A 23,816-nucleotide genomic window follows, 5' to 3' on the forward strand; every position below is an offset into this window, starting at 1 on the left:
ATCCTGCTCGCCAACGTCCAGTCACTGGAGAACAAGCTTGACGACCTCAGGGCCAGGATAAAGTTCCAGAGAGACATTCGGGACTGCAATCTCCTCTGCTTCACCGAGACATGGCTGAACCCAGCGGTGCCGGACCACGCCATCCAGCCGGCCGAGTTCTTCTCGGTTCACCGCATGGACAGGACACGGGACTCGGGGAAGTCAAGGGGAGGCGGCGTGTGTTTAATGGTGAACAACAACTGGTGCAACAGTGCGAACGTTGTTCCTCTCACACGCTCCTGCACACCAAATCTGGAACTACTGTCCATCATGTGTCGTCCTTTTTATCTACCTCGGGAATTTACATCGGTCATTGTAAGCGCCGTTTATATTCCACCACAAGCGGACACGGTCACCGCCTTATGCGAGCTGCATGAGGCACTCACACAGCACCAGACACAACACCGGGACGCTGCGCTTATTGTGACGGGGGACTTTAATAGCGCCAACCTCAAACGCGCAGCGCCGAACTTTTATCAACACATCACCTGCCCCACCAGGGGTGAAAGGACACTGGACCACTGCTACACTACGGTCGAGGACGGCTACAAGGCACAATCCCGCCCCCCGTTTGGCAAATCTGATCACGCCGCCATCTTCCTCATGCCAAAATACAAACAAAGGCTGAAACAGGAAGTTCCGGTTCAGAGGAAGGTCGCGCGCTGGACGGATCAATCGGTGGCCGCGTTACAGGACGCACTCGATGACGCAGACTGGGGCATGTTCAGAAACAGCTCCGACGATGACGTCAACGTGTTTACGGAAGCGGTTGTGGGATTCATCGGGAAACTAGCGGATGATACAGTGGAGACAAAGACTATCACAACGTTTCCCAACCAGAAGCCGTGGGTGGATAAAACCATCCGCGACGCTCTGAGATCCCGCACCGCTGCCTACAACACGGGACTCATGACGGGGGACATGGACCCGTACAAAGCCGCGTCATATAACGTGCGGAGGGCGGTGAAAGAGGCGAAGCAGCGCTACGGGAGGAAACTAGAGTCACAACTCCAACAGAGTGACTCTAGGAGCCTGTGGCGGGGACTAAGGACAATAACGGACTATAAAGCACCAACAACCGGTATGACGAACGCGGCCGTGACTTTGGCAGACGAGCTGAACACTTTCTATGCTCGCTTCGAGGCTGCAGCTAAGGTCTCCAACAATGCTAGTGTTAGCGGCGCTAACGGCTGCAGACAGGAAGATACTGCCAGCACCGGAAACGTGCTCGTCATCTCCGAGCATGAAGTAAGGAGAGCCTTCAAGAGAGTGAACACCAGGAAAGCAGCAGGACCAGACGGCACCCCAGGTCGTATCCTAAGAGACTGCGCATACCAGCTAGCTCCTGTGTTCACTGAGATATTCAACATCTCTTTATCTCAGTCGGTGATCCCCACATGCTTCAAAGAGTCCATCATTGTTCCTGTCCCGAAGAAACCCCACCCTGCTTCTCTCAATGACTATCGCCCTGTAGCCCTCACCTCAGTAGTGATGAAGTGCTTTGAACGCCTGGTCAGAGACTTCATCATTTCTTCACTACCAGACACACTGGACCCACTACAGTTCGCTTACCGTCCAAATCGTTCCACAGACGATGCCATCTCTCATCTCCTCCACACATCACTCACTCACTTGGACACTAGAAGGGGTAATTATGTTAAAATGCTCTTCATAGACTACAGCTCTGCATTTAATACCATAATTCCCTCCACACTCACCACCAAGCTGGAGCATCTGGGACTCAGCTCATTTATGTGTCAGTGGATCTCCAACTTCCTAACTGGCAGACCACAGGCAGTAAGGATGGGCGGACATGTCTCAGCCTCCACCACTCTCAGCACTGGAGCCCCCCAGGGGTGTGTTCTGAGCCCCCTGCTGTACTCTTTGTACACATATGACTGTGTGGCCACTACCAGCTCCACCACCATCATCAAGTTTGCTGACGACACCATCGTGGTGGGCCTGATCTCTGATAACAACGAGACGGCCTACCTGAAGGAGATTAGGAATCTGGAGAACTGGTGCCAGAGGAACAACCTCCTTCTAAACGTCAGTAAGACAAAGGAGCTGATAGTGGACTTCAGCACTAAGCAGGAGAGGAACTACCAGACCCCCGTCATCAACGAGTGCCCAGTGGAGAGAGTGGACAGCTTCAAATACCTCGGAGTTCACATCACGCAGGACCTGTCATGGTCCTGTCACATCAACACCGTGGTGAAAAAGGCCCGACAGCGTCTCTACCACCTCAGACGCTTGAGAGACTTCCAACTGCCCTCCAAGGTGCTCAGGAACTTTTACTCGTGCACCATAGAGAGCATCCTGGCGGGAAACATCTTAACCTGGTTCGGGAACAGCACCATGCAGGACAGACGAGCTCTACAGAGGGTTGTGCGGTCAGCTGAGCGCACCATCCGCTCCGAGCTCCCTGACCTGCACTCAATCTACAGCAGGCGGTGCTGGACCAAGGCCAGGAAGATCGTGAAGGACCTCAGCCATCCCAATAACAGACTGTTCTCTCTGTTGAGGTCAGGAAAGCGATTCCGCTCCCTGAAGACCAACACAGAGAGACTGAGGAGGAGCTTCTTCCCGCAGGCGATACGGTCTCTCAATCACACCACCACACAGTACTGACCCACACATATGGTTCTTACACACACACTGGACTTTCTGGACTTTGTTTTTGCACAACACTGGTCACTATATTCTTCATTTCCAGTTAATACTTGTACAGCTGCTGTTATTGTGTATATATTTATTTATATTTAGATTTCTTCATACATTCTTATATAGTTCTATATTGTGTATTTTGTTGTACAGTTATTTTATTTTCAACTTTAATTTATATATTTTATCTTATTCTTCCCAGTTAAATTTACCCTTCATTCTAATTTGTGTTGTACAGTTATTTCATTTTTAACCTTAATTTATATTTTATTCCTTCCTAGTTAAATTTACCCTTTTTAATTTTTCATATTTATTTCCTATCTTATTCATAGCCTTTCCTTTTTTGTTTTCTTTAGGTCACGAGCAGTTGTCCAAGCATTTCACTACATATCGTACTGTGTATGACTGTGTACGTGACAAATAAAATTTGAATTTGAATTTGAATTTGAATTCAAGCATCTTGCAGACCTCAAAGGGCTTTTGATTTTTTCTACCAAGAAATGGAAGACTAAAATATACCCAATGTAATGTATGCAGTGTTAATTTCAAGAGCCAAGTTTACGTTTAGTTCTGTCTAAATACGGTGTATATACTTTATGCCCTACTTGTAGATTATGCTGCCTTCATGGTGCCAAAGTTCAGTAGTCAGTTTCACTTTTAAATAGTTCTTCTTTTTATATTTATACATTAATGGCCAGAACAAAAAAAAAAAATCAAAATTTTCTAGTTTTCAGTCAGCTCTCTCTGCCCGTCTCATGCCAAGGCTTCGTTCTGTCTCAAAGGAAAACTAACCTGCTCACCAGCCGTGTAGTATTAGAATTTTCTGGCCTTGCTTTGATTCTCTATATTTTGGTACCCAAGCACCTGATCTCAGGAATGCATAAAGAGCTTAAAATGAGCTGGATTAGAAATTTTATAATACGCTTTGTGTGTTTACTACTTTCATTATGTGACACAACCTTCAAGGCACTGAAAGTGCCACATGTTTATCTCACAGTAATGGATTAGGAGTGAATACAAAAGCAAAAAAGCACTACTGGTTTTGTGTATGTATAGGATGTACCTGTATTTGTTCAGTGCTGTGATCATTACAAGCACATGTGCATTAGACATGTGTATGTGATCAGGAGTCAGTCAGTATATCTGTGTATGCAGATGAGTGTGTTTGAGTGCATTTCTCTAATAGATTAGTTCAACTGTTATCATGATGGAGACTTCTTGAAAAAGCAAAGGCTTGATAAAAGTCCATCTATAATATGAACAGCATATCGGAGCATGACATGTGCATTTGGTCATCTTGTGGTCCACGTCAACCTGTTTATTGGCCTGTTTATTTAAAACATATATGTTCATTAGTACTCAGAAATATCACAAGTACAACAAATGATTCTCTGAAATATAAATAAAAACAAAATGTGTTGTTTTTCACAATTTCAATTTCAACAATTTTGAAGTCTTATATTTAATTGAAAATAATAAAAATAGACAACAAATATTAAAACTAAGAAGATTATTTTTTGTTGTTTCTTTTTAAATGAATGCCCTTTTCCCCCAAAAAAATAAACTTTAAAGACACATGCAAAGCACTGTAAAATGACAAAGATTTTCCTTCACACCTTTTTAAAAATGTGTTCCTAGCATGATATTCAAACAAGCAGGGAGCATTTTATTCAAGCAGTCATATTTTAAGTTTCAGTATTTGATAAGTTGTTTTTGTTTAATCTTGAGTCATATAAAGCACAGGTGTCGAACTCCAGGCCTCGAGGGCCGGTGTCCTGCAGGTTTTAGATGTGTCCTTGAACCAACACAGCTGATTTAAATGGCTAAATTACCTCCTCAACATGTCTTGAAGTTCTCCAGAGGCCTGGTAATGAACTGATCACTTGATTCAAGTGTGTTGACCCAGGGTGATATCTAAAACCTGCGGGACACCGGCCCTCGAGGCCTGGAGTTCGACACCCCTGATATAAAGGGTCACGTGGCAATAACATTTAGGCATGTAGACATGGGGAGAAACACTTTTTATATTCAGATAATCTTAAACTTGTTTCTTGGACATGACAGTGAGTTCATGCCAAGAAGTCATCAGATCTTACACTAATAGAGTAAAATAAAAATCCACTTTGATTCCATTCTGTCATTGAACTGCTAGATGATGCATCTCTGGATGTGACTGGACACTGGATAGATGTTACGATGCTGATGCATTGACTTTCACTGAGTATTTAATAAAGCTCAACAACCCAGACGTTTGTAGAGGAATTCCTTCATGCAGTATCCATTTCTTTTGAAGAACTAGTGTGGTCAGTGAAGAGGGCAGTGGTGATATTGCGTGTTGTATGATTTGAATGAGAGAGCAGAAGCTAGATGAGAGAAATGCAGTTAAAAAAAGAAAAAAAGGTAATAAGTAGGACCAAAAAGAAAGAGAGAGAGGGAAACTTAGTGGGTGACTGCTGGTGTGTGAAAATTAACTCTATGGGGAATCTGCCTTTGAGATATTTAACTGAGCTATTTGATTAGAGGAAATGAGCCCATTTACTGTAATTGGATGCAGTTAGCTTTCTCTAACCCACTCCTTTTTTCTACCGTTTCCTTTCCATCTGTTTGTCTGTCATTAATCATTCTCCCCTTGTTCACTGGGTAAATATTTATTTGTAATAAGTAGAGGAAAGGCAGCAGAAATAATCCTGTCACAAAACAGCGGATGTCTCCAAATGGATTAGTAGATTGGTGTCCTGCTTAATCAATGTGTTGTGTAATACCTTTTGAGACCCTGTGTTTATTTAAGGGGTAATTGAGTTAAATGCTGCGGGAGTTTGACTTCACAGCTTCTCAACAAACTCTTCTTGAATTCAATGTTGAAAAAATAAAGAAAGGTGGGTTACTTGTGCCCAATTTATGTGGTGTATTTAAAAAACATTCTCTCATAGTTAAGAACAAAAGGTAAACACTAGTGTCCAGCTGATGCTTACACAATAGCATTTATGCATCTGGAATGTAATGTTTGCTTTCTTGCCGGTATTGCTGCGCTGCACTGCACTGCAGTGCCATGCTCAGTCCACTTGGAGGCGCTGTGCATCCTTTAGACAACACGATGTGGGTGCGCTTGTAAGTGCTACTGGTTTGTGTGTGCCAGTATTTTTCTGGCTATATGTGGCCCTATCTGCATTCATATGCCTCTGTGCAAAATCAAGGAGTGGGCTACCTGAGCTCATAATAACATTCCCATGATGCACCATGCAGCTCTGTACTGTACCAGCTTTACAAAATTGGCATTGTGAAATGGAGGGCCACTTTTCACAGTTACTGCCGATGTATTCCAGCCCTCAGCTCAATGTTTCATAGAATGCAACAGCACCAGTAGACCTGGGAACATTTTATATTTAAACTGCTTGAATATTTGAAGGTTGTTTTTTTTGTTTTTGATTTAAAGCAGCTCACAGCCGATCATAAACGCAGTGGGTGAAGACGAAGCTGAAGCTGACACAGTAGGAAATTCACATGCTGATTGATGCGTTCTACTATTTATATCATTGTGGACAATAATAGCAACCCATATGCATTGTAACGGCTCTAAAAACATTTTACTTCTGTAAAGCGCATTTGTATTATAATATGTTTTGACAGTCATGTGTAATTCTTCATTTGGCATTGGGTTTTGTTGTGCTGTTTGGCCTCGCAAATTACTGTAGAGTCGAATCAGTCCACATTAACCTTTTCATCATGCAATGCAGGATTATTAGATTGTGTTCTTTGACATTATCATCAGAGCTTTTTTGAGCTTTGTTTTGATTCCTATTTACCTGAACTTTGTGGTCACATTTAAATGGAGAAGTTAAATTAGTTCTGTTGATTTCCTGAGCCATAAGCATTGAACTTTCTCTCGTTTAAAAGAAAATATTTCCCTTCCTTGGAATTACAGCTCAGCATCTCCCTTCACAGTATGAAACCTTGAATGAAATATGCTTCAGTGTTATCTTTTTTTTGCTTATAATTCTGCATGTTTTAATCTGTTTTTCTCCTGGGTAGCTGTTCTTTTTTTTCTACCTTATTCCTTCATTCCCTCCCTTTTTTTGTGTGTATTTCCTTACCAAACTCATGGTTGTTTAGTAATCCTTTGGTTTTTCCCTCGGCTTCCTCAAAGCTGCAGAATTACCGTCGCCTCTTATCCCTGATTTATTTATTTTGCCTCTAATTTTAGGCTTTTATGGAGCCAGGTTGAGACAGGTCAATTCATTAGTGTTTAAATGAGTGAGGTGCTTAAGCCTTTTGTCTGCAGACTGCTCAGCCATTTATGGAACATGGTGCCAGTGCCCCAGCTATGCTGTTGTTTTAATGAGGCTTATAGCTCACTTGCTTTTGTTTGTCTTGATTTTTAGACCGACAGCTGCAGCGCTTTGAGGTAAATAGTGGTTTTTGTGTACATCTCTTTTGGTGCATTCAGTCCTTTGTTTAGGTATCGTCGCACAGACACACACACACACACACACACACACACACACACACACACACACACACACACTTCTACCTTGTGAAGATGGTAGTCAAATGATATCATGTGATCTATAATTATCAATCATGATCACGCTTCATACCCACAGTCGTGATCATTACCACAATGTTTTTATAAACACTTTGGATTCCCAGCTATACCCCCACCTGTTGAAAGAATTAAGCTGCTGCTTATTAGGGCCCTGTTTGGAAGAACAAAGCCAATAACATAGCAGATTGCCAAGATAATTGCAAAATCAATTATAGTGACAAAATTGGGTTGATTAAGTGTGATCAATTTATGGACTTTAAATTTAGCTAGCAGGCTTTATTGCTTGCTGTCCAAGGAGTGCATCTGTGAAGATTTTACCAATATTATTGATCTAGCTTATTGGGATTGCAGATAAATAAATTCCAGTCATTTTTAGGAAATGAGCAAACGAAGGTATGGAAAAACTATGTCAGGTAAATTTTCCTCACTTGGGCACATACTTTGTTTTAGTTCTAACAACAAACTAATAAGTGAGTATAAAAGGTGAGTCGATTTTAAATAATTCCCTGCTTAATATCATTAAGCAATCCCAATATTAGATTGCTTTCACTGTGATGTGTGCATTTCCCTAAGTGGATTGCCTTACAGTGTAGCTGCTGGGGTCTAGATCCTTATAGCTGCACTGTAAGGAGGGAGGAAGATGTTTTAGTTTGAGGAGGGTGAGGCTTTTAGTAAGTATTCTCATAGTCCAAACGAAAGGATATGTGATTCACTGAATGTTTTTGATTGCATATGTTTTTAAAGTAAAATACCTGTTTAAAGTACATGTAAAACTGTGACAATTATTTAAAAGGTATGAAATGGCACGTAACATGAGAATCAAATAGAGTCTAGTCTTACTTTCACAAGTATTAAAGAACTGCTGCATTAATGCAGCCTGTTTTTGTTTATCATACTGTTTATTTGTAACCAAGATCGTTTTTATACGAGTGTTTGTGACTACAGTTTCTAGACTATGCACAGCACTGTTATTTTGTCAACACTGTGCACCAAATGAAATGGAGGAGGAAAGATAAATCTTGGAAAGACATACTGCTGATTCAAGTTTTCTCCAGGTCTGTTTTACTCTGTTTTGCAGCTGCTATCACTCATTAAACAATGGCAGTCAGTATATTCCCACCACAATGCCTCTGTTTCTGCTTTCCAGTGCATAGTATCATTGAAGAGAAAAATTATTACATGAAGAATATTGCCACTTTTAGCTATGTCATTGTATCTTTGATGAATGCAAATGATCTATATATGTAAAAACAGTATTTTACTTAATAAGATTTTATGTAGGAAGATAAGAAGCTCATTATTATATCTAATAGTAAAAAACTTGACAGTATTTTAGGGGTCATAATGAATGGAAGACATCTTCAAATGATCAGTGTTATTATCTGTAAATTTCTGGAACATTAAGGGAAAAAAAGTAGAGTATAAAAAGTGATTCATTAAATTATTTTTATGCTATAAAGGCACATCGACAGCAACAGAGTAATTTATATCAAGGTTGTGCCAAAGAAGCTCTTAATATGACATTTCTAGTTGCTAGAAGGTACAAGTTTTGTGTCTGCTCAGAGTCGTCTTTTTACAAGTATGAGCTTTTAATACCAGCTTTTATTTAGGAGTTTAGGTGTTAATGCTTTAGTTGTAATTAAACAAGTCGCATACCTTCTTTGCTGTATATTGGAATTCCGTTATTAGACAGGATGTTGGTTTGAATGAAAGCTTGACCAGTAATTTAAAAATAATATTTCTTTTCATTTTAACTTAGATTCGATGATGACATTTTTCTCTCTGAACCCAGGATTTGTTGTTGTTCTTTGAATTTTACTCCTGAATATATTGAATATTAACCACTCAAAGCATATGCCTAACCATTCCTGTTAAAGCCAAGAAGACTTGGAGTACAAACGGGATTATCCCCCATTTCAGTCATCCTGCGGTGGTTCTATTCAGAAAAGGTATTTGTGAGTGTCCAAAAGTCTTTTTAAAATGTTAAAACAAAGATGAACTTTGTCCAGATCTGTAGTTTGTGGTTTTAACTCACTGTGTGCCATGAGGCTAATTTACATGCAGACCATGAAAAGCTATGGTTACAATGGTTACAATGAAGTTTTCTACCATGAACTTTTTTTCCCAACTCTTCATGCTGGCAGTCTTGGATTTTTTTTTGTTAGGGATAACTAAAACTGAGAGAAAGAAGTTTAGCATTTGACCTTTTTCAGTGACTCTGACGGTTTTAATTAGTGTTTGATCCGGGGAAGTGTATTCGAAGATCCAGCTGATGTCATTGTGTAAGCAGAGCACTGTGAAGCAGATTAAGTTGGCAGAACTACTCGAGGCTTTTTATTGTTCCGAAATCTGCTCATCCTACAGAGTTTGTATTGCAGGAGACAAAAACACTTGGTGTTTAAAATGTGCGCATCAAATTGTCAAATTCATGTGCTACAAGCCAAATAGTTTTCCCTTTTGTGAACAATACTACATTAGGTTCAAAGCTACGTTCTATATGTAAGCAGGGATTGATTTTCCAGTTTAATCTGCAGGTTCCCAAATCATGCGACTTTCATATTGATTATTAAAGAAAACAGTTTTTAAGAGTCATCATGATCAAATTAGTTTTAAAAACTCATACTCAGCCTAACCTAACAAGATGATACAGTAGTTGGCTAGAGCACGGGGGTTATTGCATTCAACAAGATATCCTTAATACACAGAAAACAGTGAAAGCTCCTTCTTTTTGTCTGTGTTTTAGGTAATTAACCTGGGGCCAGATCTGTGCCAGAGATGGATTGCCATCATAAATGACTACTTTAGTGGAGTTGAGGACTTTAGTGTACATATAACTTAATCCAATCTACTGCTGACATGGGTGCACACCCACCTGCCTCCTGGGAGATTATCCTGAATTTTTCACTGCTCTAAGCTGTTGGGTCCTGCCAGTGTGACTTGAAATTTCCCCTGGAAGTGCAAACTGTAATTTGAGGACAGTCAATAAAAGGGAGGTTCTGTATTCAGGTGCTGAAGCAGTTTGGAGGTTCAGTCCCTTGCTCCTCGTCTTGACGTGACAAAGTATCCTTTTAGAAAACACCAATCCATAATATGTTGCTGATGTTAGTAGAGTATATTGATAAAACCAAATGATTTTCTGTAGAAGAAAAGAAGGAAGTGATGAAAGATGTAGGGGGAATTTTATATTGCTCAGTGGATGATAATTTTACATTTCATTTACCTTGATATTGGAGTCATGACAGGTGATTCTGCAATGTGCATAATATCACACAAAGCTTCAGGTGTCTATACTGAATGCATTTTAACACCATCCTTCATAAAAAACTTGTGCTTCCTGTGTAATTTTTGTACAAAGCTGTGCGTTTTGTCAAATGCCTCTTACTGCACACCAGTGCTCCAGCTGAACAAGCTCAGCTGCTGCTGTTTTACTCTCTCTGCTATGTGACTGTTTTATAGATGTTTTGAGTTGTTTCAAGACACACACAGATTTGTGCGCACACATGGAGAAACTATCAAATAGCTAAAGAGTTAAAATGCCTTGCTGCAAAGAAGGATCTACCTTTACCTCAGTGTTGGGTCACAGTTATGGTGCTAATATACATTTCTAACTGTGCAAATTTAGAGGTGGCTGATCCCCCCCCCCCCCCCCCAAAAAAAAAAAACCATTCTCTCTTCTCTCTACCTTTAGTGTTAAAACTTTTATTTACTGGATGGGAGTTACAAGGTTAGAGAAAAGAGTGCAACAGGCTGGGGGAGAGAAGGAAGTCAAAAATCAGAAAAAAGGAAGCGAGAAATGATAAAAGAAAAAACAAAAGTGACAGGTTGATTTGTATACAGACTCTTCAAACAACAAAGATTCCACCCACGTTTTGGTTGATACCGTTTGGAAGAATGCAAAAATATGTTTTGTTTATTCTATTTCCTTCATTCATTTCTTCTTCATTAAGTCTGAAACACTGTGTACAAGGCAGTTATCGCGCAACTCACGAGATATTCAATAATGAGTAATTTTATGCTTCTGTCTTCTAGTCAAAGCCCTGTCAATTTAGCTTCGTAAGGCACAAAATTGCTGTAGAAAAATAAAGCTTTGAACTATTGATTCTTTCCTTTGCTTTGGGTGTGCTTTGAATTATTTGGTAGACAGCTGCACGGCAATCAGAATAGCTGCATATTTTGAGGCTGTTGTGTGAAGTGTTTTGTTGAAATTTCAAAGCTTTCTGAATTATCATTCATAAACGGGCAATATTTTTCTGAAAGCCTGTTCTGGTGTCTTTGTCTTGATGTATGGAATAAGATCATCTTCTTTCTGTTGTGGCACTGGAGTAAGACGATCATTTGAAACGGTATCAAAGACAAGGTAATTGATAGTGCTGCATTAACTGTTTTTTTTTTTCTAGTAAATGAATTAATTGGCCAATGAAAATAGATTGGAAATAACAGAAATAATAAAAGGCTGCATCCATTTCAAAAGCATGTGACACACACAAAAAATATGCTTGCAAGGATGTATTAACCACAGGCAAAAACTGCATCTCAGCCTTGTTTTTTTTTCTCTCCCTGGTTTTGTAGCTGGTCTTCCTCCAAAAAAATGACTTTGCCCAGAAGCAAATTAATATAATAACTTTAATACACTCATATATAAGTAATATAACAGTGATGCTATTTAATGCTTTTGTTTTCTATAATTTTTGTGTTTATTTTTGTGATTTTCAGGACATCCTTAACAACCTGGACCCTCTGGCAACAGGAGAATTGGATGATGATGACCTCATGCTGGATGTGGACCTCCCAGAGGATGGCTTGCATGGTCAGAACACCTGAGTACTTGCAGACATACACACATAGACATGTAGTTCCTAACTGCAGTTATCTTATTCAGATTTGTAAGGTTATTTTACGGCCATGAAAATTGCTGCAGCTTTATTGGCTAGAACTGTTTATTTTATTTATAAGCAGATACTTCCAGCAAAGCTTTTCTGATCAAAACTGTAAATTAAACCATTGCCAAGGCCAGAACTTTCTATTTCTAGTAGTCTCATTATGTGGCATATAATGGCTTGAACAAATTGTATCCTTGGGTGAAGATTTGCCTCAGAAACATCCAGCAAACTCTTTTAATGGATACAGGGTTGTCTGTAATGTGGTGGACTCTTTTAATGTTTGATTGATGAAGTTATTAATTTCAGCTCCAAGTCTGACATAAAACTGGCTTTGGATAAGAGCTACTTTCTAGAAGTTTTCAGCCAGCTGTTTGGCTGTGTTTATGACGGATGAACAGATGCACATGTACTTGGTACGTGTGCCTATGGTACACACACAACCAAAGTAGATATACAGGCTTAGCAAGACCTGCCTGTACATATGTTTCTCTTGACAGCATCAGTATGGTTTTACATGATTAGTTTAATGCTTTTATATTCAGACAGCACGTCACCCACCTCTGCCTTGATCCTTGAGTCTTGGCTGTTTTCTCTAATCATTTTCACTTTTCACTGCAAATTTAATCAAACTCCAGATTCATTAAGATTGAGTAAAATAGCTTCTATGTAGGTGTTAAAGGTAATCAGGTCACATCATTACCACCTCATAATACTGTTGACAGTATTATTACTGGATTCTTCAGATAATGTTTGTCACAAGGAGAGAGAAGGGTTGAGATTGACCTCTCATGTCATTAAATCTATTGAACTCGAGTGGTTTTAAGATTGAATCACTCATTCTTATCAAAGTAGAATTCAAGGATAATAGGTTTAATGCACAATACCTCTGACAAGACTCCCTTCAACCTCCTAAAAGGCAATGTAGATTTTGTGTGCATGCTTTCCTGTGCACATGCAAGGTTATGAGATTAGATTTGAATCTGTGCTTCCAAGTAAAAAAAAAAAAAAGAATAGAAACAGACTGTTAGAAATTTCATGAACGTAGAATTTATTGTGTACTTGGCATACCCAGGAAATTTGCATCAAAGTATATATTGTCTATAAACAGTGATCTCCTTGTTTTTGAGAGAGGGACACAGAGACACTCTAGAGGAATGTGAACTGGAATGTCATCGCTTCCTAATCCTTTTCGGGTAGCAGCCATATTTATAGCTCAGTAAGTCATGGGTAAAGTTAGTGTCATGTGAGGCAGAGTGAAAGCAAGACAGGCTGAGGACTCCAGTTTGACCCAGCCCACAGGGCAGGCCGAGAGATGTGGGATACGGATGGGTGTTACTCCTAAAGACACCCCGGCTCAAAACAGGAAGAGCAAAAGGGGAGAAGAGGACTTAAAAAACAAGTGGAGGATAAAGGAGGCCTCACAAAATCTTTTCATCCAGCTGTCAGGTCACTTGACAAAAAGAGGGGCCAGAGTTTTCCTCTCTTGCCTGTCTCAGCTGGTGACTTCCTAGCTTGGACACGAACCAGTCACCTCATCTGCTCTCTTACCACCACCACCGGCGGTGGCTCCCCGGCTCCAGTTCCTAGGGAGTTCCCAGAAAAACAAGGCTGTCAACAAAGACTGGGCCAGGCAGGAGGGGAGCTCGGTTGACTTTCTCTCTGGCCTTTTAACAGTTCACCAGCTGACTGGACAAGGAGCTATTTTGCTCTCGTCTTCATCTGAGTTTCTCTACATTTACGGATTTTTTCCCCCCACACTTGGAACATATTCAGATTGTTTTACTTTTTGTTTTAGGCTTTTCTGAGCTGAAAAGCAGTCACTGTACGTGGTTAACTTTCCTGGAATGTAGCAGCTCAGTGTGAGACAGACTGTCTGCTCCTGTGCTATGAGGTGACACTCTGGGTAAAGTATTTTAACCACAACTGCTGAATTCCTCAGATTGGATCTTTTAGTCTGCCAATATTTGTTTAAATCTCTTTTTCTTTATCTCTTTCTACCCATTTTCCTTCAGTCCAAAGAGCATCTGGTATATAGAAAGTCAAGGGTCCTTTTGATTTCCTGGGGGTTGCGCTCTGTTAGTTGTCAATTTTGTTGCAGTCATGGTTCATTTCACAGCTATATGCTATTGAGTATTGCCAAATACTGTGTCCTTTTACCTCCTTGAAAATGAAATGGCTTGTCACTTTGTGTGTGTGTGTGTGTGTGTGTGTGTGTGTGTGTGTGTGTGTGTGTGTGTGTGTGTGTGAGAGAGAGAGAGCAGTTGTTTGCATTTGATAGTGGGAACAGTTGAGAGAATGAGATGGATAATCGCATCATTTTCATGCAGATGTTTTGAAATTTTTGAAAGAAGCACAGTGGTATTCATTACCACAGGGCATTCATAGTAGTGCATTGTGCTATTGTGTTTTTGTGTATGTTTGTATTACATTGTTAGTACTTTTTCTTTGTTTTAGGTCTAGAGGGCAAACCCATGAAACTAAATGATTAGTTTTTAGTGTAAACACTTTTTTAAGGATAGAGTACGGATAGGTTCAGCTTAGAGTAAAGGTTAGAATTAGCCCTCATCAGCACAGGAAGCTCCTGGCAGCGATCTAGTGACCATAGATCACAGAAACTCAATGATATTCAGTGACTTCAGGTAACAGTTGGTGAAATTACTGCTTGCAATGAAGTGATACATTGACATATGACAGGGACTAAATACATTATAGAGTTTTGTGTGCGTGTAACTTAGGGCTGTTGTAAAATGTGTATCTTTGCATTTTTATGCCTCAAATTCACCCAAAAAAACATAACAGTATCACCAGAAGTGATTTTTCTAAGGCTATACTCTACATCGAGGCTACATCTCAAACAGTTGCTTTACAAATTTTAGGTCATAATCCCCAACCATCACCTACGTCCTCTTCTTCCAGACATACATATATGTATATTTACTACATCTCATATTCTCTCTATATAGAGACTGATAGGATGTCCCATATTGAGCGTCCGGAGCGGGCCAATCGGCAGGGGCAGCGGCGTAAACACCATCGCTGGAGTGGATCAGATCACTTTCATAATGATACCAGGTCAGTCAGGTTTGAAAGAGTAAGAAATGTTATAAAAATGTTACAAAAAACCAAACAAAACATGAGTCTAAATCTGTAAAAAGCCAAATTAAAAAGATATGAATACACTGAATATGTCACTGTTTCTCTGTCTTTGTTTTTTTGTTTTTCCCTCAGGGCTCATGTCTTCCAACATTATGATGGTTTCAGAGATTCAAAGAACTCAGCCCGAAAGGAAGGCAGGGAGCATGGCTACATGCCAATGTTAGATGGACTTGCACTCGAGCACATGACTCAGGACTGCAGCTTCCTCAAGAACCAGCTGCTCAAGCTCAAAACGTTACTAGAGGTTCGACCCACATTTGCACAGATGCAAACACAAAAACCGATACGCTTACTTGCATATTTGTCCAGTATTCTTTGTCCAATAACAGAAAACTTTGTACTCCTTAACATGAACAGTAGACTCAGGCTTTTATTTTGGGTCTTAATAATCCACACTGATTGTAAACACTGCTTATCATGGGGATGAGGGTGTTTTGGCTGCAGTTCTGTCTATAAATTATACATTTGTACTAGTTTTCTGTAGGTTTAGTTTTAGTAATCTTCTTCAGTATGCTGGGGGCAGACTATATCACTGAACACACTAAAAGTGGGTCTTAATAAAACTGAAAGGAGCTAGTTTTCTTAACAGGTTTCCACACTGAGTATTTTTAGGGGGATTTTTTTTGTGTCTAATTACATAAATCCAGTAGCTGTTGCAGTGTAGCGAGATCATAAAAGACAAGACAAGACTTTGCTATTTGTTTTAATGCACTGGGCCAGTCTTATTTTTGCTCATATATTGCCTCATCCATTGTGAATTGTTGCAATTCAGTTCAGTAAAATGAATTAAGTTGTGTGATTCAAAAGGCTTGTGTGCAACAGTACACTTGTGCTTCCGTTTTGTATATACAGTATGTGCATCTGTGAAGGCGATCACTTAATAGATGCACCCCTGTCAATCAGAGAAATCCACTTAGAGGAAAGAAACAGATTGGGTGACTGGGATGAAGAAAAGGGAAATGGAAGAAACTGAACGAGGAAATGTGCACTTACATGTACGATGAACACACAAAATCGTCTCTCTATTGAAACACAGCCAATTTTAGGCAATCGCAGAAATGCACCGGCACCGGCACTTCACACTCCGTAAAACAAAATTATCTCGAATGCCTCGACTCAATTTAGCCTCAGCAGCATAAAAAGTAATGTTTACGTTTAATCCAAATGTCTCCTTCAGATCTGTTCAGCGTGCTCGCTGCAATTAGTCAAACACTTGGGCTGTATAGCCTCAAGAGGGAAGATATATTTTTTAGCAACTTTGTTCTTAATTGTGCAGCTTTTTCTTCATATGATCCTGAACTCAAAGCAATTGTAGAATGAGCTTCCAGCTGTGCTAAATCCTAAATCAAAGGCTAAAATCCAGCACAACTCTCTTTATACCTGCAGATTATAATTGGATAATTCTACATAACATTAATGAGGCTGAAGTGGAATGTACCCTTTAAGTGAAAATTGTTACCAAGCTAGTTGACAAAATGTTCATTAAACATTAAATACCAGCCACTTAAGTACATATGCTTGGTGTCTAAAAACCTTCGGATGGCACTGATTAAATAATTGGGATAATAATTACATTAATGTCGTAGGAGTTTATAGAAAAGTTGAACACACAAGTAGCCACTGATACAAGGACATTTTTGGATATAAAATAAATGTCTTTAGTTCAAAAACAAACTCTGCCTCTGGTATCTAACACTTGTGGCTGACAGTTCAGGGTCAGTGGAGTGTATGTGCTAAAGAGTAAAATTATTCCACCATAGTGAAATATTGCTCCTGAGGCATGCTGTAGGCAGTTGCCATTGATTTAACTCACTGTGTACTCTCTGTCTGTGTGCGTGCCCTCTCTTGTGAATGTGTGTGTTTGTTTGTCTCCAGCTTGAGGATACAGACACTCCAGCAGATGTTCCTGTGGAATCTGAAGACAGTACCTCTGCAACACAGGTAAGAAACTGTGACTGCAGTTTACAGTGAAGATTGACTGAAAATGTGGTTTATGATACATATCTATCTCTTGATCTATCACTTTATTATGCTCTTTTTTTAGTTCCTAAATAAGGGTGTGTATGTATGTGTTTGTGTGCGTGTTTTTAGTTGGAGGTGCTGGTAAAGGAAGTGCAGGTGCTCAGAGAGGAACTGAGGAGTCGAGACAAGATCATTGCTCAGCTCACACTGCAGTGTCAAGAACTACAACAACAACATCGACAGGAACAGATTGTGAGTCGTTGTAAACATGGCTTATACAACTGAAAAGGGGAATCTGTGCCACATATAGATATACTTGGAGTGTAACCGTTCAGTCGCCCTGCCTCAAAGCTGAGACAGAAATGACACAGAATAGTTGTTTTGTTTTTTTCCAAGCATAGTATGTGAGGCATATCTGCTGTTGAATTGTGTTTAAAGGTGTCATGAATTATTCTGCATCGAAGTTATTATAGTTGACGAAATTAAATTTAAAAACTAAAAACATATGTGAAAAAACTATTTAGCAAATTAAAAAGGAAGGAAAGGAAAACCCTTACACTAAAATGTGTTTTAGTATGGTAAACAGAAAAAACTAAAAATATTTATTTGCTTTTATGATTGACTGACCACAGGTTTAGTAGAAATAACATCCTCTTTTGGCAAAATGCAAACACAGTAGAGATTTTGACACAAAGTATCAATGAATTAGTCCGAAAAACAGTGGAAAATGTCAATAAAATAAAAAAGAAAGAGGAAAGAAATAATAAAGTCAGGTGTGAGTGCTCATAAACTATAAATGCAAGTATAACATACAGAAGATCAATACAGGCTCTTCTTCAGTTTGATGAGATCTAGGTTTTACAAGATCCTCTGTGATTTACAGGCAGAGCTGAAATGGCTTCAAGGCTCATGTTTGCGTGTTGCATTCATGTAGCGCTCAAAGTGTTTTCTCTCTGAGAGATCACCCCTGTGACATCAGATCTCTTTACTGATCTGCGATAGTTAGGCATGTCTGGCCATTGCTACTGCCTTATTCTTCTCTATCAGATCTTACAATTGAAGGTTTAAAAAGACAGATGGATTGATAAAAATATGTAGTGGAAAAAGTCTGATAGACCCACTTTTCTAGTGTTCAAGTGATCAAAGAAGATATACTGCAATACCCTTCATCATAGGTGGGAGTTGGGTATGTTGCTGGACTCCTACATGCACACCAGTGTGTTACTCATGCCTGCCAACAACTTCCATTCTGTTTGCCTTTAGCTGGCTCCATCTCCTCTCTAACATTCATTAGTGTCCTGACCAGGCTCCCTTGTTAGCCAAACAACAGTATGCCTAGCTGACATCATTCAAATCCCCGCCATATCAAGAAATACCAAAATGTCAAAGCAAGGTCTGTTCTCCTGTCTTGCCACTGCATAGCATTCTTCCAATTAGAATAAGCACCCACCCACAGGTTCTTCAGTCAGAACGATATTGTTCCACCCTTAGCCTCAACAAGCAGAGGCTGTAAGAAAAGGCTGGGGCATGTTTTCAGATCTTTAGCTGACTTTAATGAGTGTAGAAGCTGAAGGAGTGAAAGTGTTGGACGATGGCAGAAAGAAAATAAAAACGGAAACAGCAACCTTTACTCCTCCGACTGTACTCAAGCATTTTGTGTGCAGCTGTTAGAAGAATGTCAGAAGAATGTCCTCGCAGTAAAAGGCTAAATGATGAAACCAAAACAAAGAAACACAAAAGTTTTGGAAGTTTTCTTCTGTCAAGTGTGTTTGGTGAAAATCTAACATTTATGTGCAGGTCATTTGGTTCATATTGGAACTAGAGTTAAAGAGTAAACGGCGACTGGACCTGCTTTATGTCCTTGAAATTGGGTAGGGGGTAATATTAAAGTTGGTAAAGATTCAAGTAAAGTTGAGGGAGGTAAAGCATTAGAAAGTGCTGAGAAACAGACATGTGGAAAAAAATGAGTAAATTGAACATAGTGCAGTAATGAGAAAACAATAGAGGAGCTGCGTGTGGATGGGAGACGGTTTCTTGCTGTATACAGTGTGTATCTATGTGTGTGTTTGTGTACATATAAGGCTAAGAGGAGAAAATGGGAGTGAAAATGAAATAATGGGAGAGAGGAAAGTGGAACTATCAAAGATAAAAAACTGATTTCCCAGTGTTGCTTGACAGTATGTAGCTTTGAAGGCGTCTTCTGCTGCACTTGAGGTAGACTGCTCATGCTCACTGCACTGAAGTTTTTACCAAGGCTGGCAAACACCTGCGATTCATGTCAGATCCTTTCATGCCTTTTCACAGCCAAAATTTCTTTGCTATTCAGCCACATATGAAAAAAATGTGATATCAAGCTCAAGTTTTTTTTTTTTTTTAAGCAAAAATGTAATGTTGTGCACATCATTAGTTGCTCTGACCTTCTGATTCAATAATTGATTGAGTTAATCGTTTGAATTAAAAAGAAGGTTAGGAAAGTGGTTTGTCAGGAAAGGTTTTGACTGATGAAAAAAGGAGGCAATATTGGGTGAACATGCGCTTAAAGTAAATGTCAGCGAGTTTAATTTACTGCAGGATATTTTAATTACTATGTAAAGGTAATTGTAGCCATTTACAACCTGGTCTTGGTTTTCCCTAATGTGCATCAATTTTAATCAGAGCAGGGTGATAATTTGCTGGCTCCCAGTTTTCATGCACATTCAAATCGTCTGGAAAAAAAAGTGGATAGAATTTTATTGCTTTGGATGAGAAATATATATATATATTTTTAACAATAAATTACATTTATCAATTTAAAAATGAACCCTTGCTGAAGACCCTTTTTTCTGTTCATTCAAGTGATTACATCTGATATATTTAGCTTTTTGCTATGTGTGGCAGCACATCAGTTAGGTTTTTGACTGGTGATGCTAAATGTTTGTGATTCATCCCAGTGGGAAAAAAAAAAACTTATCTTTTTTTTCTTAAAGCTTCAATTAACTTTCTAGTGAGATGTTTTCTTTTAAGTTCAACCCAGTTATTATTTAAAAGTTGAAGTGAGCTGAATCCAAGTGCACAGTGGGTGTTGTAGTAAAAGGGGACTTGCTTTCAGTATATTAAGGCCTATTCAGTTTTCTCTCTGAGTACTTTTATTTGACTGCGTATAAAGTGGCAAGCTTTTAAAGAGCGTGAGAGCAGAGGCTTGAAAAGAAGTCACCAGAGTTAAAACCCTTTCTTGGCCTTCCTTCCCTCCTTTCTTCCCGCCTTTCCCTCAGTCTGCTACAGGCCAGCAGGTCAAGTGTCAGTGCCACCACCAGAGGGCTCCTTCTTCACTAAGACAGAGCGACAGACAGGTGGACAAACGTATGCAGCACCACTATGATAAGGCCACCCAGACGTACTGGAGACCACCAAACCATGCTGTGAGTCTGAAACATCAATTCATCAATTTAAAAAAAAACATTTTTTCTGTGCAGTCGTGACCATCAGACCTCACTTTGGGATACAATGATGAGTGCATACATACAGCATATTGCTGACCTCTATTTGATAAAACATAATTTGACAGTTTATTTAATGCAAAGAATAATGTAAAGGAAAAAAAAATATAGGTGTTTGTGTGAGGTCGTTCAAATCTTTAGCTTCAGGTAACAATCTAAAAAGCATGAGAACGCTTTTCCAGCTGCTGGCTGGAGGGGTTAAATCACTATACTGTGCTCTCTCTGTGGAGCACAGCTTATTGGGTTGTCAGCAAGCTTGTCACACTGTCCTCCACTCTTAATAGCTAGATGTCACTGAACAGGGACTTGCGACGTTGGTCTTAATGTCGGAGTGATGGAGAAGGAGATTTATTGGAGGAAGAAAGTAGACATAGAGGCGCACAGATAGACAGGTGGCAGATGGATAGATATGTGTTCGCTGTGTTTATCATAGCCAGCACAGCGTGATGTGTGGCAGCCAAGTATTGGTTCAATGGTGGGAGTGCCACAGGCAGTGTGCCTAGTAAACACTCCCTTAATTGACCTGCTCTCAGCTAACAGGGTGTGATGCACAGACACACGCACACACCCACTCACACAAAGAGGCAGATATAAGCACTGTGACACAAAAGGAAATAATTTTAAGATTGATATCTGCTTAACTGTAACACATGGTATGGCCAAACTCATGATTATTAAGAGTGGACAAATGTTTTTAAATTGGCTTATACCGACTACAGGTGAAGAATAAAAGACAAAACAAGCAAGCTTACCAACTATAGAAGGTCCCTGCTTGCCACAGGAGCTTATGGTTTAACAGTTGCTATGGTAACCATCAAAGAAGGGCTAGCAGAGCTTGATGGGAACAGTCTCCGTGGTGGGAGCGTCTTTCTGTGACCTGTAGTACCTGGTGTGTGTTAATGCTCAAAAACATTAAAAAAAACCCAACAAAACCAAAAACAAAACAAAAAAAATCAAAACAGATTTCTCTTGTGATTTTTATCTCTGTTCTTTTTGCTTGTTTCATCAGTAATCTGTACTGGCCACCACATTCCACTCTTCCTGCTTTAATCTACATTACGGTGTCATCACCAGAGTGAAGACCATTTCCTACGCTCTTGTTTTGCAGCCTTGGACTACTTTCAGCATGTTTTTACAGCATGTTACTTTCCAGAGCTTGCAATTGCTCCTAAAGATTAGCTCTGAGTTTGTTTCATTTTTTTGAGAAGTAAAAATAAAAGAGAACACAGAGTAAACAAATACCAGGAAGAAACAGATTTTTTTTCCTTGGTCTTTTTAGTTGGTATCGAAGCTCTCGGTAGCACACTGACAGGTTTAGCACCTTTAGCAAGTCTGGGTTCATTAAGAGTTTTCCTCTTATAGTACTTTGCTTTTCCCACAGTTTTCTATGTGTGTGGTTTTCCTAGACTAGCTATTCTGCCTTTTTTTCCCTCCTCCCTACTGACAAATTAATCATGTCTGGCTGTCTTTATTTCACTCTCCAATGCTCTTCCTCTAACACACACACACACACACACACACACACACACACACACACACACACACACACACACACACACACACACACACACAAACATGGTGTCATTGTTATTGTTTTTTTCTCTCTTGCTCTCAAAAATGCCCTTTTTTGTTGATTTTTCTTCTCCTCTGACATTTAAAGGGGTGCTCTGTCAAAGTACCTCGTGCCCCGCAATAGTATTTTTGAAAGCTACGCTGAACGGCTTGGTCAAGATTAATTTTGATGTCAAAGGCCAGTAGCTATAATCTTTTAAAGCTTTAATGTTGATATATAGTTGCCTTATCTGTAGCCAAGGGGCAAAATGTGCTCTCTGATTCTGGGAGGTCTAGATGTCCGTGCTTGGACATGGACTGAAAATTCTCTGTGTGCTTTGAACTTAGATTAAGAGTATCACAAAAGAGTGAGCTTGTGTCCTTTGACCCTTGGACATGAGTGTATTTACTTGTTAGTGAGTCGTTTATTATTCATGCAGCATCTTCAGTCATTCCGCTTATATTTTGTCAGTGACCAGAACTTGTGCTATTGCTTTTCAGGCTGCTTTAACCCATCCTCTTCACCTATTTCCCGACTTCTTCGCAGCCTCTGCGAAGGCTGTGGTAACATATTCTCCGCCGGCTCCCACAGCTTCTTATTTAGATCTGCTTGCAATCCAATTTTGAGGCCAAAACTTGCTCAAGAAAAAAGAAAAGATAAGAAAGGCTTACATTATGGAATGTGTATAGTGCTGTCGGTGAACATAATGCCGACAACGATTGTACACGGTTGTCGCAGCATGACGCAAGTGTAGTGTGACAGTAGGAGCTACTTAAATGTTGCCTGTAGAAAAATAATCTTTGTGAATAGCTTCCCAGAGCAATCTCAGCAGGAGAAATGTTTTGTCTGCCTCTTCCTTTTGCAGCAAATAAAACATGAGCAGTGTGATTTGAGTAATTTCAGATGTAATACAATAGAAAACTACACAGCCTTGTGGTTATATATTTGCATTATTTTCTGTCATGTGTATGTGAGAGATGCCCTGTTTGTCTGCGTTTTGTTTGTGTGTGTGTGAGTGGGTTGTGCCACATGTATCTCTTGTACTCAAGTGCGGGCCACACTCAATGTGACTGAACAATGAGTTCAGCCGACTGAGGACTGGGGAGCCGACCTTGTTAATAACCCAGATAAACAAACACGCAGATGAGCCACAGCAGTGAAACAATGACAACACAATAGGCAGTGTTTCATCAGTGGCAGACAGAGAGGATAATTACGGCTATCCTCCCACTCCCTCTTTGCCTCTTAAACATCCTCTTCTTCATCTCTTCTTCTCTTCTCACACCTCCCTTCGTGTCTCTTTTATCTCTTCCGCTCTTTCTTCTATCTTTCTTATTTGCTTCATTGATTTCTTTCTTTCTTTTGTATTTTTTTGTCTGTCGTTCTTTCCTTGACATTACAGCTCTTCTTGACTTCTTACCTCAGTTACAATTAGATCATTTTGTTGTCACTGAGAGGGAGAGGATGGGGAAGAGGGTTAGTGATTAGTGTTAAGCTGCCAAAGGTGTTCCCCACTCAGATGCGAGTGTTACTTCCCCTTCCTC

At 39.8% G+C, this 23,816-nt stretch overlaps 1 protein-coding gene across 4 annotated transcripts in view; it reads left to right on the forward strand.

The window, feature by feature from the left end:
* The window catches only part of ccser2a (coiled-coil serine-rich protein 2a), a 55,658-nt gene that overhangs the window by 17,460 nt on the left and 14,382 nt on the right, over positions 1-23,816 (forward strand). For all 4 annotated transcript variants that reach the window (XM_082556915.1, XM_082556916.1, XM_082556918.1 and 1 more), the window contains 6 exons: positions 11,960-12,053; positions 15,090-15,198; positions 15,355-15,526; positions 17,158-17,223; positions 17,374-17,496; positions 20,496-20,642. In XM_082556915.1, coding sequence (XP_082413041.1) covers positions 11,960-12,053; positions 15,090-15,198; positions 15,355-15,526; positions 17,158-17,223; positions 17,374-17,496; positions 20,496-20,642 — 711 coding nt within the window. The remainder of the gene's footprint in view (positions 1-11,959; positions 12,054-15,089; positions 15,199-15,354; positions 15,527-17,157; positions 17,224-17,373; positions 17,497-20,495; positions 20,643-23,816) is intronic.

This window comes from Aulonocara stuartgranti (assembly GCF_965226115.1).
Source record: "Aulonocara stuartgranti genome assembly, chromosome: 13".
In the NCBI taxonomy this organism is placed as follows: domain Eukaryota; kingdom Metazoa; phylum Chordata; class Actinopteri; order Cichliformes; family Cichlidae; genus Aulonocara; species Aulonocara stuartgranti.